Raw genomic sequence first — 20,477 nt, forward strand, 5'->3', positions numbered from 1 at the left:
GTTTGAGTTTTCAAATAATGATTGGCTTTCTTTTATCCAGTAAATTAATTGGCTCTCTTGTATAAGGTAGATTAAGTAAGATGTTATGTAAGTTACTTTCGTTAATATTCTTATGGGAAATTTGATGAACATGTGTAAAGTAAAATAATTAATGATTTTAGCATTTAGATCAAGGAAAATATTATAGGAGTTAGGTTTGTTAATATTATTATGGAAAATTTGATGAATATGAGTGAAATGAAATAATTGAAAATATTATGATTATTAGATAGATAATATTATTAAGAAATTGTATATATTTGTAAAGTTGATAATTTCGATAAATAGATGGTTATATTTCGGAATATGTCAAAATTTGAGAGTCAGAGGTGAGTCAAACAATTAACTTCTTACTTACTATCAAATTTTGAGATATTTCTAAATCTGCAACATGCATAAACTTAAATTTCAGGGCAGTAGGCATTTCAGGGGGAGGGGAGTCGGTTCTGACAGTAGTATCAGAAATATTTCTCTGATCGACATTCCAATTATTGATATGTCTGATGATAGGCCTCTTAGAGCAAGAAAGGCCAGATCACCTTCGAAATGAATTTCATTTTATTGGTTAATATTAGAGGTCTCGGAGCAGACCTGAAAATTTTGGCCTTAAAGAACTTCTTTTTTTCGGCAAACCCCAAAATCATATTAATACAAGAGACCATGCATGCAACATCTGTAACAGTGTCCTACTTCAGAAAATGGTTTCCCCTCTGGCACATTTCAGCTGTAGAGGCTATAGGCCTATCTGGTGGTTTAGCGGTGTTATGGGATCCACATTAGATAAACGCTAAAGCCTATAGCTACATTGCAGGCATTCTCATTTTTTCTCATATAAGGGGGAAAAAATGTCCTATTAATATATTGAACATATATACTCCATACAAGAACAGATCATCATTTTGGGAAAGTCTCTTCACTTCAGAAATTTTTTGATGTTGAATCTTTATTGATTGCAGGTGACCTAAATATCACATTTAACATGGATGAAATCTGGGGCATCAATAAGAAACAGGATCCTATTGCAGCCAAGATTAAGAACGAGCTCCTAAGCAGAAATTTTATTGACATTCTCCCTCCCAAAATCCTTCCAACTTGGGAAAATGGAAGGATTGAGAAGGCTTACATTGCTAAGAGAATCGACAGATTTATCCTTCATGCCAGCTTAATCGACATCCTGGGCATGCCTTTTTCAACAATCGAAAATGTTTTCATTTCTGATCATCGTCAGATCATACTAGGGTGGAGGGATAAGGGTTTTAGAAAAGGCTTCTCTTTTAAATTCAACAAGCAAAGTTTAGAGGATCCGAAATTTAATAGCACTGTATCAAAAGCGTGGAACGAGATGTCATTTTCAAAATCTTTTCCTACCTTAATGACTTTCAGTGATAAGATGGAATCAATCCGGAAGGTTGTAAAAGAATGGCAGTTTCAGAAAAGGCAAGCGAATAAAAAAGATCTCCGGGAAATTCAAAAGGAGCTAGACAGTGTTGCGGACTCCATGGCTTATGATTCCTTGTCTTTTGAAATGAGATGTCGAATTAAGGGTCTTCAAAAGAAGAAATTGATGATTTTGAAACAAGAAGAAACTTTCTGGAGGTTAAAAAGTAGAGCGATATGGATGAAAGAAGGAGACAGAAACTCAAAATTTTTCCATAACTTCGCCAACTCCAGAAGGGAAAAAAATTCGATATGGAAAATCAGTGACGGTAAGGGAGGCTTCCTTTTTTCCCAGCAGGATATTGCAAATGAGGCGGTGGCATATTTCAAAAATCAGTATAAAAGAACGAATAAATGCAAAATTCAGGATATCTTATGGGGAATTGATCTGTTTCCACGGATGTTTGATGGTGATTTAAATGATCAAATTTTCCAGCCAGTTTCAGAGGAAGAGCTGCTTGCCATTATGAAATCCTTCAAAAGGGACAAGAGTCCCGGTCCAGATGGCTGGACGATAGAGTTCCTCATTCATTTCTTCGAAATCATCAAAGATGACCTGTTGCGGATGGTAGAAGGCACCAGAATGGCGGGCAGTATCAATCAAAAACTCTCCTCCACCAATATAGCGCTCATTCCCAAAAAGGGGGATGCAAAATATTTCAAGGATTTTAGGCCGATTTCGCTATGTAACATCTCCTACAAGATTGTTTCAAAGATCATAGCTGAGAGAATCAAAGGAGTTTTTTCAGAATTCCTATCAAAGGAGCAGCACGGTTTTCTAAAAGGAAGAAACATTCATGATGCAATTGCAAGTACTCAAGAGGCCCTGTATGCTATTCATTCAAAAAAATGTGACGTGATTATTCTCAAAATCGACCTCTGGAAGGCATACGACTGCCTAGATTGGGGCTTCATCAGGTGTTTGCTCGCAAGAATTGGCTTGAGAACCAATATGATCAACTGGATCATGGCATGCGTTGAACCTGTGGACTATGCAATCATCATTAATGGAATTCCATCCCCTTTCTTCCATGCGGAGAGGGGTCTGCGTCAAGGATGTCCCCTCTCCCCGCTTTTATTTATTATAGCGATGAACACTCTTAGCCTGCATATCAATAAGGCTGTCAACGAAAACATATGTCGCCCCCTAAAATCCTGCAAAAATATTTCAATCTCACACAATTTATTTGTTGATAATATCTTCTTATTCGGCTTGTTTTGCAGGGTCACTTGGATATGTTTCTATGAAATCATAAAAAACTTCTAAAAGGCTACAGGTTTGCAAGTTAACAATGAGAAGTCAACAATCTATCACAATGATATAAATCAAGAAGCTGTTGAATGGTTATCTGAGCTGTTTGGAATAAATGCGCAAGCTATTAGTTGTGGCATTAAGTACTTGGGCTTTCAGATTAAAGCTAATGGTTACCCAAAATCTGATTAGAATTGGATCCTGGATAGATTCTACAGGAGAAGTTCAACTTGGGAATTCAGATGCCTCTCCTTGGCGGGTAGAGTGATTCTGGTGCAATCAGTATTAAATCAACTCGCGGTTTACTGGGCGCATTTATTTTTACTCCCAGCGAGTATTATTAAAAGCATGAATAGGTTATCAGCTAACTTTATTTGGGGTGGTCAAGCAGATAGGAGGAAATACCATCTCACAAAGCTAGCCAGTATCTCTTTACCAAAAAGTATGGGAGGTTGGGGTTTGATTGATATGCGCTCATTCGGAAAGGCCCTATTGTGCAAGTCGCTGTGGAGAGCTATTCATGGTGAGGGTCCATGGAGTAACATGATTCAGATGAAATACTTAGGAAGGAAGAGCTTACCGTTCTGGTACAGAAAAGGTATGATTGGTGCCTCATATGGGTCTTCAATTTGGCTTAGCTTTCGCAAGATTGAAACATATTTCTTGAAGAATTTAATCTGGCATTTTCAATCTGGTAGTAAGATTCTTATTGGTAAGGATCAGTTCAAAAGCGGCGCTGAGGAGGTTAATATACCTGAGTCTTTACTGAATTTCTTTCATAGAAGAGGTCTTTTCTATTGGGATAGTTTGATAGCTGGCTGGCAGGGCCCCATTCCTCTGTGGAAAGATGCAGACGTTCTGCAAATGCCTCAGGAGATTGCACTTCAATGGGATTGCATTAGGACGGGTCTTAGAAACTGTGGCATTTTTCGTTCTGTGGATTCTGATTATCTTACATGGAATCTTTCGAAAGAAATGAATGTAGTGAGAGTTAAAGAGGTTTACCAACATATAGTTGTCTCGAAGCAAATTTCTCGCAATCCTATTTTCCCTCAGATTTTCTGGAAGGATGGCTGCCCTTCGAAAATGATCCTTTTTGCTTGGCTTGCCTTTCACAACAGAAATTTAACATGGGAGAATTTAATGAAAAGAGGATGGCACGGGCCAGGTCTATGTTCATTATGCAGATCAGAGGGGGAAAGTAATGTTCACTTATTCTTAAAATGCAAAAAATCGAAGCAAATATGGCAGGCTTTGGAGCTTGGGTATGGAATTCAGCACATGGCGCATGCTTCAATTTATGAAATGATCCTATGGTGTAGCGAGCAGAAGGAATCATGGAGAAGGATCTTCATCCTTTCCTTGTGGAGCATTTGGAAGTGGCGCAACAGCAATATCTTCAATGGCACTAAATCCACCTGCTCGGAAATCATCGTTAAAATTGCAGCTGCTTTTGAAGCCCTCCCGCAGAAGTCTATCAGTCAAAAAAAGGTGGCCTACGCTGGTCAAACAAAGGAGTGCTCATCTTTCCCTAAGGCGTTCTTTGACGGAGCTGAACAGCAGGGATCTTGTGGTTGTGGCTTTCTCATTATGATAAATGAAAACACTCATTTCTCCATTCACTGGAATGGAGGGATAGGCTCCAACAGTAAAGCGGAGGCTATGGCTCTTGCTGGACTCTTAAAATTCTGCCTCTTTCTTGATATTCAGCAGGTCTCGGTATTTGGAGATTCGAAAGTTATGGTCGATTTCGTCTCAAGAAAAAATCACATTTTAGTGCCTCACCTGATTGGCTGGATGGATAGGATCAACTTTTTCTGGGGCTGCCTGGTCGGAAGTTCTATTAGTCACATCTGTAGGGACAAAAATATGCAAGCTGATTCTCTATCTAAATTGGGCCTTCAATCTGCTCCAGGTTTATGGTTTTTGCAGATTTTCTCTGATGGGGAAATCTTTTATATCCAAGAATTTGCTCTCCCGGACTTCTAGGTTTGCTTATATTTGTTTCTCTGGTTTTCCTTGGATCTTTTTTGGTGCCGCTTCATGTCTTCTTTCTCAGCGGATTCCTTATTCTCATGTCTTCTGCTTATGTATTTATTGTGTGTCTGGTTGGCGATTTTTTCCTATAGTGTCACTCTAGGATTTTCGAATCTTGATACTTTGGGGATCTCCTAGGCCTATATATCTTGGTTAGATTCTGCTATTATTAGCTGGATATGCTCTCATGCTGATCCCTTTTGACCATATGTATTTTGGGTCAATGTCAGGTGTAAACATGTTTTTGACTCTTATATCTCTCATATAATATATTCTAGCTTTTTTGTCTTGAAAAAAAAAAAAGGTTCAGATTGAATGCGTTCATTTTGAAATTTGGTCCAAAAATTATAACAAAATTCAGGTCATCCTTCTAATAAATGGCATGGTTGCAGGCATTAATGCCCGATCTACTCATCTGCTAGTTTGGTGTACTCACTGTAATCGTAGGCTTGATAAAGTGTACAGTTTGATATTTTGATTTTTGAAACAATGTTTGGGTGTATATGGAGAGGCTTGTGTCCAAAGAACGCTGCAGTAGCATATGAATATGATTATATTTTCGTGTATTATATGTTTTATCTAAAAAAGTTTTTAAAATATCATTATATTTTTGTTTTGTTTTGAATTTGTATTAATTTGTATTTGACAAAAAAAATTATGTAGTTTACTCATAGTACTAAATTTTTGTTATTTTTATTATTATTTAAATTTATTTATTTGTAAGGTGATTGATTGAGGTCTTATTATGGGTTGTTTAGTAATTTTCATTTCTATTACTTCCTAATTTTTTATTTTTTATTTTATTTCCTTTTTATTTAATTCTTTTATTTTTATTTTTTTAATTTTTTCTATTACTCCATTTTCTTGACTTTTATTTTTTTCCTCCATATTTTCAATTTAAGATGACTTATTATTATATTAAAAACATATTTCAATAAATTTAATTATAAAATTATATATATTAATAAAAAATAAAACACATAAAATTATATAAAATACACACGTGTGTATATATATATATATATATATATATATATATATATATATATATATATATATATATATATATATATGTTAATAGCATTTTTTATTTTTTGGTGATGACATTCAACAATAAAGTGTTTAATTAATTGTTTTATTTTTGTTATGAAATTTTTATGTGCATTGTGTTTTAGTTTAATTAAACTATATTTAAGCTAAGCAACAAGTACTAGTTACTATATAGCCCTTGTTTAAAATTAGTTTCGAAAATAGTTTTTGTTTAAAACGTTTTAGAAAACTTATCTTAACTTAGGTACACAAAATAAAAAAATAAAAATCCTATCAATTTTTTTTTTATTATTATAAAATCCTAAAAATTCATTTAATATTGATTGGGAAAATCTTATTTATTTGAAATGGTGGGTTAAAATCTTAATTTTACTTGAGTCTAGCAAAGTAAAAAAAAAAAATTTCAAGTCCTATCAGGAATTTTTTTATATTTTTTTTGCACTGCTATAAAATCTTAAAATCTCTAAGCCTTAAGGGACTATGACGGAGGAACTTTAATTTGTGAAGTTGTTCAAACATTTAGGTTTTTATTAATTTTCTGGAAAAGACCATTTGAGATCATTTGTGTCCTACTTTATGAAATTCATTTCTACTGTTCCTTCGTCAACTCGGTAATATTGTTTATTTGTATTTTTAACTATTAATTTGACATACGCTTATAATGATTTAATTCTTGATTTATCTAAATATTTTCTAGAATGTAAAGTTGGAAATATTTGGATTGCGAAGGATTTTATCTTTTTAATTTTTGATAGGTCCTGTGCAACGATAAATATATGTTGATTCCACCAATATGTTTAACATTTTAAAATTTATGGCTAATAGCTATATTTCTTGGATTAGCTTTTTCACTTAGAGTTTTAGCTGGGACATAGATGTCATGTAAAACTTCTATATGATAACTTTTTTGATGTTGTCTTTTGTCGTTCAAGATTTGTCTTGCTCTTTTAACTTAGTTCAACGATGTTACTACATTTCTTGGATTAATATGAAATTTGTTGCCATGCATTTTGTTGTTCACCGTTTTGCTTTTCCTTTTTTCAAAAATATTTTTATATTTATCATTGTAGATTTCGAAAATTTATACTAGCATCATATTTACCTACGCCCATAGGCATATATAAAGTATATATACAATCACATTTTCCAATATAATTGGTATGTCTATGTCAACTACATTAATAATTATTATGTGTATTTTTTAAAAAACCAAGTATTTATGATTATTAATAATTTTATAAATAATAACAACAATATTCTTATATATTTACGCTGCAGTATGTTGGAAGGTGAGGAGGTACCTGACCCTGAGAGCTTGCTCGAGGGGGAGGAAAGAAACTGAGCGGAGACCATCACCCATTGTGTAATTATTGTAGGCAATTCCCATAAAAGCATACCACAGATTAGACTCTTTCTACACGGTTATTCGTTAATGGCTGATCGACCTTGATCAATTTGCCTTCTGAAATAAGAAGCTCCGGTCGTGGAGATACAATGTCAACCACTTTCCCTTCCCAACGATAATTCCCTTTGGATATACATCTCCCTGATAGGCAAGGAGTGAGACCTTGTACTGAGAATGAAAAAAGATCATGGGTTTTGTCGTTTCTATGGTTCTTTCTACAACGATAAAGTCCTCTCTATATGCCGTAATATTAATTAATAATAATAATAACTGATAATAATATAATAATAATAATACTATATTATATAATAATAATAATAATAATTATTATTATTATTATTATTATTATTATTAATTGATAATAATGTTGGTAATATTAATTAACAATAATAATAATTTATTACTCATTTTTTATAAAATGTAAATAAATAATTATTTATTTTATAAAAAGAAATAAAAAAGATTTACTCTTCTGTTTAGAAAAAATATAAATATTTGTATTTGTATTTTATATGTTTTAATAATATTATGATTATTATTATTATTTTACTAATAAAAATGAATAAATAATAATTAAATAGTTAATTATTATTAAACAATAATAATATTTGTTTAATTAAATGGTGGTAAATAATAATAATATGAATATTAATTAATAAAATAAAAATAATAAAAATTAATTCATTTTTACATCATAATCATTAATAATGTTAATAATTAATTCTTTGCCACAATGTGATGTTGGATCATGGTTGAATTTCATATTGCAACAAGCTTGGTCATAAAGCGACATTTGAGCATGATTGACCATGGTTGACTATGATCCACCATGTTTGACCCAAGGGAATAACAAACCATTGGGAGTAATACTAAAAACCCAAGATTGACCATGGTTTTCTACGATTGAACATGGTTGACCAGGTTTGATTCTATAAAAAATGGTTGACCATGATCAACCATGCCTGACCATGATTGTCCATGATTTTTATATGGAGACAATTTTTGTCACAATGCGACATCCCACCATGGTTGACCATGGTTGGTTATGGTTGACCATGGTTGACCATGATTGATATTATAAAACCAAGTTAATAATAAACCCAAGGGATTGATATTATGAACCCAAGGGAAAAATAAACCCAAGGGATTAATAGTAAAACCCCATGATTGACCATGGTTGACAATGGTTTACCATGATTGATATTATAAACCTAAGGGAATAATAAACCCAAGGGATTGATATTATAAACCCAAAGGAATAATAAACCCAAGGGATTAATACTAAAACCCCAAGGGATTATGAACCCAAGGGAATAATATTAAACTAAAGGGACTAATATTATAAACCCAAGGTATAAAAACCCTAAGATAAATATTAAAAATACTAAAATAAACATGGTTGAGCACGGTTGATTTTCATATTGAGACGATCCTTGTCACAATGGGACATTGGACCATGGTTGACCATGATTGATTATGGTTAACTATTATTGAATAATATTGAACCCTAGGAATATGAACCCTTATATAAATAAACCCAAAGGATTTATATTATAAACCCAAGGGAATAATAAACCTAAGGGATTACAATTATGAAACCAAGGTATATAAACCCTAACATCAATATTATAAACCCTAAAATAAACATGGTTTACCATGGTTGATTTCCATATCTAGCCTTGTTTGAGCATGGTTGAACATGGCTGGTTATGATTGACCATGATTGACAATGATTAATATTATAAACCCAATGGATTGATATTATAAACCCAAGGGATTAATACTGAAACCCCAAGGGAATAATATTAAACCCAGGGGACTAATATTATGAACCCAACGTATATAAACGCTAAGATACATATTATAAACACTAAAATAAACATGATTGACCATCTTTGATTTTCATATTGAGACAATCCTTATCATAATTCGATGTTGGACCATGGTCGACCATGGTTGACATCATAATAAACCATGGTTGAGGAGGGAATAATAAACCCAAGTGATTGATATTATAAACCCAAAGGAACAATGGATTAATACTAAAACCCCAAGGGTTGATTTCCATATAGAGTCAATCCTTGTCACAATGCAACATTGGACCATGGTCAACCATGGTTGACCATTATTGATTTTCATATCGAGACAATCTTTGTCAAAGCACAATGTTGGACCATGGTTGATTTCCATATCCATATGGTTTGACCATGGTTGAACTTGGTTGGCTATGATTGACCATGGTTTACCATGATTAATATTTATAAACCCAATGGATTGATATTATAAACCCAAGGGAATAAGATTAAACTCAAGGGACTAATATTATAAACCGAACATATATAAACCCTAAGATGAATATTATAAACACTAAAATAAACATCATTAACCATGGTTGATTTTCATATTGAGACAATCCTTATCACAATGTCATGTTGGGCCATGGTTGACCATGGTTAATTTTCATATCCAGACAATCTTTGTCACAATGCGACGTTGGACCATTGTTGATCATGGTTTATTTTCATATTGAGACAATCCTTATCATAATGCCGTGTTGGACCTTGGTTAATTTTCATATCCAGACAATCTTTTTCACAATGTGACATTGGACCATGGTTGATTTTCATATCGAAACAATTTTTGTCACAATGCAACGTTCAAACATGTTTGACCACAATTAACCATGGTTGACCATGTTTGATTCTATAAAATATGTTTGACCATCATCAACCATGACTGACCAAAGTTGACCATGATTGTCCATGATTTTTATATGGAGACAATTTTTGTCATAATGCAAGATCCGATCATGATTGACCACAGTTTGTTATGGTTTACCATGGTTGACCACAATTGATATTATAAACCCAAGTTAATAATAAACCCAAGGGATTGATATTATGAACCCAAGGGAAACATAAACCCAAGAGATTAACACTAAAACCCCAAGGGATTATGAACCGAAGGGAGTAATATTAAACCCAAGGGACTAATATTATAAACCCAACAGTGGTAAACACTAATATAAATATTACAAACACTATAATAAACATGGTTTATTTTCATGTTGAGACAATCCTTGTCACAATGTGACATTCAACCCTGGTTGATCATGGTTGGCTATGATTTACAATGGTTGACCATGATTGATATTATAAACCTAAGGGAATAATAAACCCAGGGGATCAATATTATAAAACCAAAGGAATAATAATCCTAAGGGATTAATACTAAAACCCCAAGGGATTTTGAACCAAAAGGAATAATATTAAACCCAAGGGAGTAATATTATAAATCCAAGGCATAAAAACCCTTAGATAAATATTAAAAATACTAAAATAAACTTGCTTGAGTACGATTGATTTTCTTATTGAGACAATCCTTGTCATAATGTGACGTTGGACCATGGTTGACCATAGTCGAACATGGTTGCTTATTGTTGACCATTTTTTAATAATATTAAACCCTAGGAATATGAACCTTCAGGTCAATAAACCCAAGGGATTGATATTATAAACCTAAGGGATAAAAATTATAAACCCAATGCATATAAACTCTAAAATGACTATTATAAACCCTAAAATAAACATAGTTGACCACGGTTGATTTCCATTTAGATTAATCTATTCTGATATTGACATAACCATAAATAGTTGGACCAATATTTAACCCTTAATATTGAGGTTTTATAAAACCAAGGGATTATTAATATTATAAATACATGAGATCAATAAACCCAAGACAATATTAATATTATAAACTCAAGGCATTAATATTATAAAGACAAATGATTAATGAATGCAAGGATTAATATACCCAAGGGATCAATAAACCCAACAAACTAATATTAGAAACTCAAATGATTAATAAACCTTAGAAATTATTATTTTAAGCCTATGGGATTAATAAAACCAAGGGATTAAATGATATATGAAAGGAATTATTAATATTATAAACTTGAAGAATGAAAAAACCCGAGGATTGATATTATAAACCCAAGGAATTAATAAACCCAAGGGAAAAATAATAGAAACCGAAGCGATAAAAATGCAAGGGATTAATAAAACCTAGGAATTAATATTTTAAACCCAAATTATTGATAAACCCACATGACTATGAATATTATAAACCCAAGGGATTGCTAATATTATAAACCCAAAAGGTTAATAAACTAAAGGGTAAACATTGTAAACCTAAGGATTAGTATTAAACATTAAGACTATTATTTAAACCCTAATATTGGGGATTAATAAACCCAGGGGATTAAATGATAAATCCAAGGAATTATCAATATTATAAACTTAAAGAACAAATAAATCTAAGCATTTAATATTATAAACCCAATGAAATAGTAAACCTAAGGGAAATAGTAAACCCAAGAAAAAAATATTATAAACATAAAGGATTAATAAATCCAAGCGATTAATAAACCCGAGGAATCAATAAACTCAACAAACTAATATAAAAACCAAAGATATTGATAAACCCTAAGAAATAATATTTTAAACTCGGGGGATTAATAAACTAAAGGGATTATTAATATTATAAACCCAAGGAACTAATAAACCCAACCTTTTAATATTATAAATCAAAAGAATTAGTGAACCCAAAGGATAAATAATAAAATCCTAAGGGATCAAGAAACACAAGGGATCGATATTACAAACACAAGAGATTGATAAAGCCTATGAATTAATATTCTAAAAACAAAGGATTGATAAACTTGCATGATTATTAATATTATAAACCCAAGCGATCAATAAATCTTAGAGATTGTTAACATTATAAACCCAAATAATAAATAAACTAAAAAATAGACATTATAAACCTAATGGATTTAACCTTTAATATTGAGGTTTAATAAACGGAAAGGATTATTATTATTATAAATCCAAGGGGTTATTAATATTATAAATACAAGGATTGAATAAACCTAATGCATTTTAATATTGTAAACCCAAGGCAATAATATTATAAAAACAAATGATTAATAAACCCAAGGAATAAATAAACCCAACAAACTAATATTAAAAATCTAAATGATTAATAAACCCTAGCAATTAATATTTTGAAGTGAAGGGATTAATAAACCCAAGGGATAAAATGATAAACCAAAGGAATTATTGATATTATAAACTCAAAGAACAAATAAACCCAAGTGTTTAATATTATAAACCGAAGTGAAAAATATTATAAACCTAAGGGATAGAAAAATGCAAGGGATGAATATTAAAAATGGAAAGGATTGATATTTTAACCCCAATGTATTAATATTATAAACCCAAGTTGTTTAAACCCCATGATAAATATTATAAATCATAAAATAAATATCAATGACCATCCTTAACTATCGTTGATTTTCATATTGAGAGAATCTTTGTTACAATGCGATGTTGGACAATGGTTGACCATGATTCACCATGGCTGATTATGATTTTCATTTGAAGACAATATTCCTTATAACACAACGTTCGAGAACGCTCATGATGATTAGTTTTGAAAATGAGAGAATATATGTCATATTAAATATTTTAAAACCCCTAAGCCCTAAATCTATGGCATCAATATTATAAACGTAAATAATGTTATAATACAAAGCAATAATAATAAACATAAACCACAATCAATAGAAGAACCACATTGTAAACCATTAAGACATCAATACAAAAAGTTAATATGAGTACATTAATAATAATGCACTATAAAGCATTAAAACATGATAAACCATCAACACATTTATATCACTACATTACAAACAATAAATAAATTTTAAATCACAAATACGTTAATATTAATACATGGATATATTAATAGTATAAATCTCATGAATATTGATATAAACAACAAGAACATGAAGGCTCAACAATAGTATTATAGACGTCAATAATATTTTCATTTATGAAAGACATGAACAAAGTGAAGGGACCCATACGAAAGACCAAAACAATTACAAATGCAAGAGAAAAATATAAAATAGTAACCCCGCTATTGGAGCAAAGGAACATAAATTGAAAAAACATATTTAAATTGCACACAATGGATTTAAAAAAGAACAACATGATAGGACATTATAAGACCAGAGATATACAATTTTCTACATAAAAACAACAACAAGAAAAAAATTGATTTCACCAACATTGCGGCCACAGAAAGAATATTGAGTCTTAATATATTTTTTATTTTCGTTACATGAAATAATTCCACTACAAAATTGTTCCGAACACTCAATCAAAAGTCATCTATTGAATAGCCTATTCCAAAACACAACCAGACCGATGACAAAATTAGCACCAAATAACAATACTTAACACTTTCCAACCAATTCCTTCTTGTTCTCCTCCTAGACTCCCTCTGGTGCACATATAACACGTATTTTACATGTGTTTTCATTTCATCTAGCACACAAAGATTCTCATCAATAAAAACAGGATGGAACCCATATTTTCTATCAAACTTATTCTGAAAATACCAAAAAAAAGTTATCTTATTCTCCTCCCAGACTCCCTCTGGTGCACATGTAACAAGTATTTTACGTATGTTTTCATTTCATCTAGCACACAAAGATGCTCATCAATAAAAATAGGATGGAACCCATATTTTCTATCAAACTTGTTCCAAAAATACGAAAAAAAAACTTATCACTCCAACAATATTACGCACTATTCTAAAATAATAGATGACATCATTATTAAAGTATCAACATTTCTTGGATTAGCTTTTTCACTTAGAGTTTCAGCTTGGACATAGATGTCATGTAAAACTTCTATATACATACTATTTTGATGTTGTCTTTTATCTTTCACAACAATATTACGCACTATTCTAAAATAATAGATGACATCATTATTAAAGTATCAACATTTCTTGGATTAGCTTTTTCACTTAGAGTTTCAGCTTGGACATAGATGTCATGTAAAACTTCTATATACATACTATTTTGATGTTGTCTTTTATCTTTCACAATTAATATCAAATTTATTGCCGTGCATTTTGTTGTTCACTGTTTTGTTTTACAATTTATTCTGGCCGTTTTTAATTGCAATAATTTACACTATGATTTTATATCTATCATCTTAGATTCCGAGAATTTATAGTTTCTATTTCTTCACTTTAAAAGCCATTAAAATATGATAGTGTAAATTATTGTAAGGTGATTAGAATCAAAACCTTGTTAAAACAATGAGAACATTCAAAACCCGAAGAAAAGAAGAATACTTAGTTAAATCTATCTGTCAAATTTACATATGTAGATAACATTAACATTCCAAACCCGAAGAAAAAAAGAATACTTAGTTAAATCTATCTGTCAAATTTACATATGTAGATAACATTATAATTAATACATAAAATAGAATTCCGGCCTAACCCACTCAAGTGACTCCTTGAAGACCTCCAGATCAGCGGTCTCGACACTTTCTTAAGCAAGCGGAAAAGTGCTTTCCTGTCTGCGAGAGGGAACAAAAGAGCATTTACCTTGAGGATTGAGGGGAAGCCGTGGAGATTGTTTTAAGAAGTTTTTTTGGGTTTTGTTTTTATCCATTTTTTTTCATGCTAAGGTGCGGAATAAAGGAAGATATTACACAAATTTTGTGGAAGATATTACACAAATTTTGTTGTTGAGCTTAAGTCGATTGCAGATTTCTGGAATATTCCAGGATCCGACGGACATAGGCGCAGTCAAAAATTGACTGCGCCCATATCCATCGGATCCCGGAATATTCCAGGAATCTGCAATCGACTTAAAGATGGCCAAATTTTATAAGAGGAAGTGCTGCATGAAGATAGAAATGTTGAAGGAAGAGGGAAGTGGTGCAAGAAGATAGAAATCGTGCAGATAGATATTAGAGAGATGAATTTTTTTTAAAAGTGGAGGTGAGAAGAAATATTATAAAAAACTTATTTATCTATTATTTTTTATTAGTATTATTATATTTAATAAAATTATATATTAAAATTTTAAAAATGGAGTAACTATAGAAAACTTATTTAAATTTTTTATCATATTTATTTAAAATTTTGATCATATTTATTTATTTAGGGTAAAGAATATATTTTTTTCAAAATTGATTTTTTATAAAAAAATTATATTATTTATTATTTTAAAATAAAATAAAATATTAATTTATTTTTTCTTATTAAATTTGAAATCTGTATCATATTAGAATGTGATAATAAGATACAATTATTTAAAAAAAATAATAATAAATATACAATAAATATATATTTTGTATTTTAATTAAATTAAAGGAAGGCCAAAGTCTGGTTATATCAGTCAAGGAGGAGGGCTGATATAATGAGAGGGGCAGATGGAGGGCATGCTTCAATTTATGAAATGATCCTATGGTGTAGCGAGCAAAAGGAATCATGGAGAAGGATCTTTATCTTTTCCCTGTGGAGCATTTGGAAGTGGCGCAACAACAATATCTTCAATGGCACTAAATCCTCCTGCTCGGAAATCATCGTTAAAATTGCAGCCGCTTTTGAAGTCCTCCTGCAGAAGTCTATCAGTCAAAAAAAGGTGGCCTACGCTGGTCAAACAAAGGAGTGCCCATCCTTCCCTAAGGCGTTCTTCGACGGAGCTGAACAATGGGGATCTTGTTGTGCTTTCTCATTATGATAAATGAAAACACTCATTTCTCCATTCACTGGAATGGAGGGATAGGCTCCAACAGTAAAGCGGAGGCTATGGCTCTTGCTGGACTATTAAAATTCTGCCTTTTTCTTGATATTCAGCAGGTCTCGGTATTTGGAGATTCGAAAGTTATGGTCGATTTTGTCTCAAGAAAAAATCACATATTAGTGCCTCACCTGATTGGCAGGATGGATAGGATCAACTTTTTCTAGGGCTGCCTGGTCGGAAGTTCTATTCGTCACATCAGTAGGGACAAAAATATGCAAGCTGATTCTATGTCTAAATTGGGCCTTCAATCTGCTCCAGGTTTATGGTTTTTGCAGATTTTCTCTGATGGGGAAATATTTTATATCCAATAATTTTCTTTCCCGGACTTCTAGGTTTGCTTATATTTGTTTCTCTGGTTTTCCTTGGATCTTGTTTGGTGCCGCTTCATGTCCTCTTTCTCAGCAGATTCCTTATTCTCATGTCTTCTGCTTATGTATATATTGTGTGTCTGGTTGGCGATTTTTGCCTATAGTCTCACTCTAGGATTTCCGAATCTTGATACTTTGGGGATCTCCTAGGCCTATATATCTTGGTTAGATTCTGCTATTATTAGCTGGATATGCTCTCATGCTGATCCCTTTTTGACCATATGTATTTTGGGTCAATCTCAGATGTAAACATGTTTTTGACTCTTATATCTCTCATATAATATATTCTAGCTTTTTTGTCTTGAAAAAAAAAAAGTTCAGATTGAATGCATTCATTTTGAAATTTGGTCCAAAAATTCTAACAAAATTCAGGTCATCCTTATAATAAATGGTATGGTTGCAGGCATTAATGCCTGATCTAGTCATCTGCTAGTTTGGTGTACTCACTGTAATCGTAGGCTTGATAAAGTTTACAGTTTGATATTTTGATTTTTGATACAATGTTTGGGTGTATATGGAGAGGCTTGTCTCCAAAGAACGCTGCAGTAGCATATGAATATGATTATATTTTCGTGTATTATATGTTTTATCTAAAAAAGTTTTTAAAATATCATTATATTTTAGTTTAGTTTTGAATTTGTATTAATTTGTATTTGACAAAAAAAAATTATGTAGTTTACTCATAGTACTAAATTTTTGTTATTTTTATTATTATTTAAATTTATTTATTTGCAAGGTGATTGATTGAGGTCTTATTATGGGTTGTTTAGTAATTTTCATTTCTATTACTTACTAATTTTTTATTTTTAGTTTTATTTCCTTTTTATTTAACTTTTTTATTTTGATTTTTTTAATTTTTTCTATTACTCCATTTTCGTGACTTTTATTTTTTTCCTCCATATTTTCAATTTAAGATGACTTATTATTATATTAAAAACATATTTCAATAAATTTAACTATAAAATTATATATATTAATAAAAAATAAAACACATAAAATTATATAAAAAACACACACCTACTAGTACTTGCTGCTTAGCTTAAATATAGTTTAATTAAACTAAAACACAATGCACATAAAAATTTCATAACAAAAACAAAACAATTAATTAAACACTTTGTTGTTGAATGTCATCACCAATAGAGTGTTTAATTAATTGTTTTATTTTTGTTATGAAATTTTTATGTGCATTGTGTTTTAGTTTAATTAAACTATATTTAAGCTAAGCAGCAAGTACTAGTTACTATGTAACCCTTGTTTAAAATTGGTTTCGAAAATAATTTTTGTTTAAAACGTTTTAGAAAACTTTATGTTAACTTAGGTACACAAAATAAAAAAATAAAAATCCTATCAAAATTTAATTTTTATTTTTAGATTATTATAAAATCCCAAAAATTCATTTAATATTGATTGGGAAAATCTTATTTATTTGAAATGGTGGGTTAAAATCTTAATTTTACTTGAGTCTAGCAAAGTAAAAAAAATAATTTCAAGTCCTATCAGGAATTTTTTTATATTTTTTTTGTATTGCTATAAAAGCTTAAAATCTCTAAGCCTTAAGGGACTATGACGGTGGAACTTTAATTTGTGAAGTTGTTCAAACATTTAGGTTTTTATTAATTTTCTGGAAAAGACCATTTGAGATCATTTGTGTCCTACTTTATGAAATTCATTTCTACTGTTCCTTCGTCAATTTGAGATCATTTGTGTCCTACTTTATGAAATTCATTTCTACTGTTCCTTCGTCAACTCGGTAATATTGTTTATTTGTATTTTTGACTATTAATTTGACATATGCTTAAAATGATTTAATTCTTGATTTATCTAAATATTTTCTAGAATGTAAACTTGGAAATATTTGGATTGCGAAGGATTTTATCTTTTTAATTTTTGATAGGTCCTGTGCAACGATAAATATATGTTCATTCCACCAATATGTTTAACATTTTAAAATTTATGGCTAATAGCTATATTTCTTGGATTAGCTTTTTCACTTAGAGTTTTAGCTGGGACATAGATGTCATGTAAAACTTCTATATGATAACTTTTTTGATGTTGTCTTTTGTCGTTCACGATTTGTCTGGCTCTTTTAACTTAGTTCAACGATGTTACTATATTTCTTGGATTAATATGAAATTTGTTGCCATGCATTTTGTTGTTCACCGTTTTGCTTTTCCCTTTTTTTCAAAAATATTTTTATATTTATCATTTTAGATTTCGAAAATTTATACTAGCATCATATTTACCAATGTAGTTGATATACGCCCATAGGCATATATGAAGTATATATATAATTACATTTTCCAATATAATTGGTATGTCTATGTCAACTACATTAATAATTATTATGTGTATCTTTTAAAAAACCAAGTATTTATGATTATTAATAATTTTATAAATAATAAAAACAATATTCTTATATATTTATGCTGCAGTATGTTGGAAGGTGAGGAGGTACCTGACCCTGAGAGCTTGCTCGAGGGGGAGGAAAGAGACTGAGCAGAGACCATCACCCATTGTGTAATTACTGCTCAATGGAATCTTGAGAACCAAGTATTGTTATTGTAGGCAATTCCCATAAAAGCATACCACAGATTAGACTCTTTCTACATGGTTATTCGTTAATGGCTGATCGACCTTGATCAATTTGCCTTCTGAAATAAGAAGCTCCGGTCCTGGAGGTACAATGTCAACCACTTTCCCTTCCCAACGATAATTCCCTTTGGATATACATCTCCCTGATAGGCAAGGAGTGAGACCTTGTACTGAGAATGAGAAAAAATCATGGGTTTTTTCATTTCTATGGTTCTTTCTACAACGATAAAGTCCTTTCTATATGCCGTAATATTAATTAATAATAATAATAACTGATAATAATATAATCATAATAATAATAATAATAATTATTATTATTATTATTATTAGTATTATTATTATTATTATTATTAATTGATAATAATGTTAGTAATATTAATTAACAATAATAATAATTTATTACTCATTTTTTATAAAATGTAAATAAATAATTATTTATTTTATAAAAAGAAATAAAAAAGATTTACTCTTCTGTTTAGAAAAAATATAAATATTTGTATTTGTATTTTATATGTTTTAATAATAATAATAATAATAATATTTTACTAATAAAAATGAATAAATAATAATTAAATAGTATTGTTAAACAATAATAATATTTGTTTAATTAAATGGAGGTAAATAATAATAATATGAATATTAACTAATAAAATAAAAATAATAAAAATTAATTCATTTTTACATCATAATAATTAATAATGTTAATAATTAATACTTTGCCACAATGTGATGTTGGATCGTGGTTGAATTTCATATTGCAACAAGCTTGGTCACAAAGCGACATTTGAGCATGATTGACCATGGTTGACGATGATTCACCATGTTTGACCCAAGGGAATAACAAACCATTGGGAGTAGTACTAAAAACCCAAGATTGACCATGGTTATCTACGATTGACCATGGTTGACCAGGTTTGATTCTATAAAAAATGGTTGACCATGATCAACCATGCCTGACCATGGTTGACCATGATTGTCCATGATTTTTATATGGAGACAATTTTTGTCACAATGCGACATCCCACCATGGTTGACCATGGTTGACCATGATTGATATTATAAAACCAAGTTAATAATAAACCCAAGGGATTGATATTATGAACCCAAGTGAAAAATAAACCCAAGGGATTAATAGTAAAACCCCATGATTGACCATGGTTGACAATGGTTTACCATGATTGATATTATAAACCTAAGGGAATAATAAACCCAAGGGATTGATATTATAAATCCAAAGGAATAATAAACCCAAGGGATTAATACTAAAACCCCAAGGGAGTATGAACCCAAGGGAATAATATTAAACTGAAGGGACTAATATTATAAAACCAAGGTATAAAAACCCTAAGATAAATATTAAAAATACTAAAATAAACATGGTTGAGCACGATTGATTTTCATATTGAGACGATCCTTGTCACAATGGGACATTGGACCATGGTTGACCATGATTGATTATGGCTAACCATTATTAAATAATATTGAACCTTAGGAATATGAACCCTTATATAAATAACCCAAAGGATTTATATTATAAACCCAAGGGAATAATAAACCTAAGGGATTACAATTATAAACCCAAGGTATATAAACCCTAACATCAATATTGTAAAC

General features: G+C 30.7%; 1 protein-coding gene across 1 annotated transcript; it reads left to right on the forward strand.

Moving 5' to 3' along the window:
• Window positions 1-1,018: 1,018 nt before the first annotated feature.
• On the forward strand, window positions 1,019-4,717 carry LOC149248411 (uncharacterized). Its single transcript, XM_089449732.1, has 2 exons — window positions 1,019-2,519; window positions 3,120-4,717. Exons 1-2 carry the CDS (start codon window positions 1,019-1,021, stop codon window positions 4,715-4,717), a joined length of 3,099 nt encoding a protein of 1,032 aa, XP_089305858.1.
• The last annotated feature ends 15,760 nt before the right edge of the window (window positions 4,718-20,477 follow it).

This window comes from Pinus tabuliformis, chromosome 7 (assembly GCF_031772625.1).
Source record: "Pinus tabuliformis cultivar Carrire ecotype Pingquan chromosome 7, CPIR1, whole genome shotgun sequence".
In the NCBI taxonomy this organism is placed as follows: domain Eukaryota; kingdom Viridiplantae; phylum Streptophyta; class Pinopsida; order Pinales; family Pinaceae; genus Pinus; species Pinus tabuliformis.

Bases quoted from the DNA above. Each gene is read 5' to 3' on its own strand.
- LOC149248411 (XM_089449732.1), top strand. From the start codon at position 1,019: ATGGATGAAATCTGGGGCATCAATAAGAAACAGGATCCTATTGCAGCC. The intron at 2,520-3,119 runs GTCTGCGTCAAG...GTGGTCAAGCAG, and splicing joins TTTCTTCCATGCGGAGAGGG to ATAGGAGGAAATACCATCTC.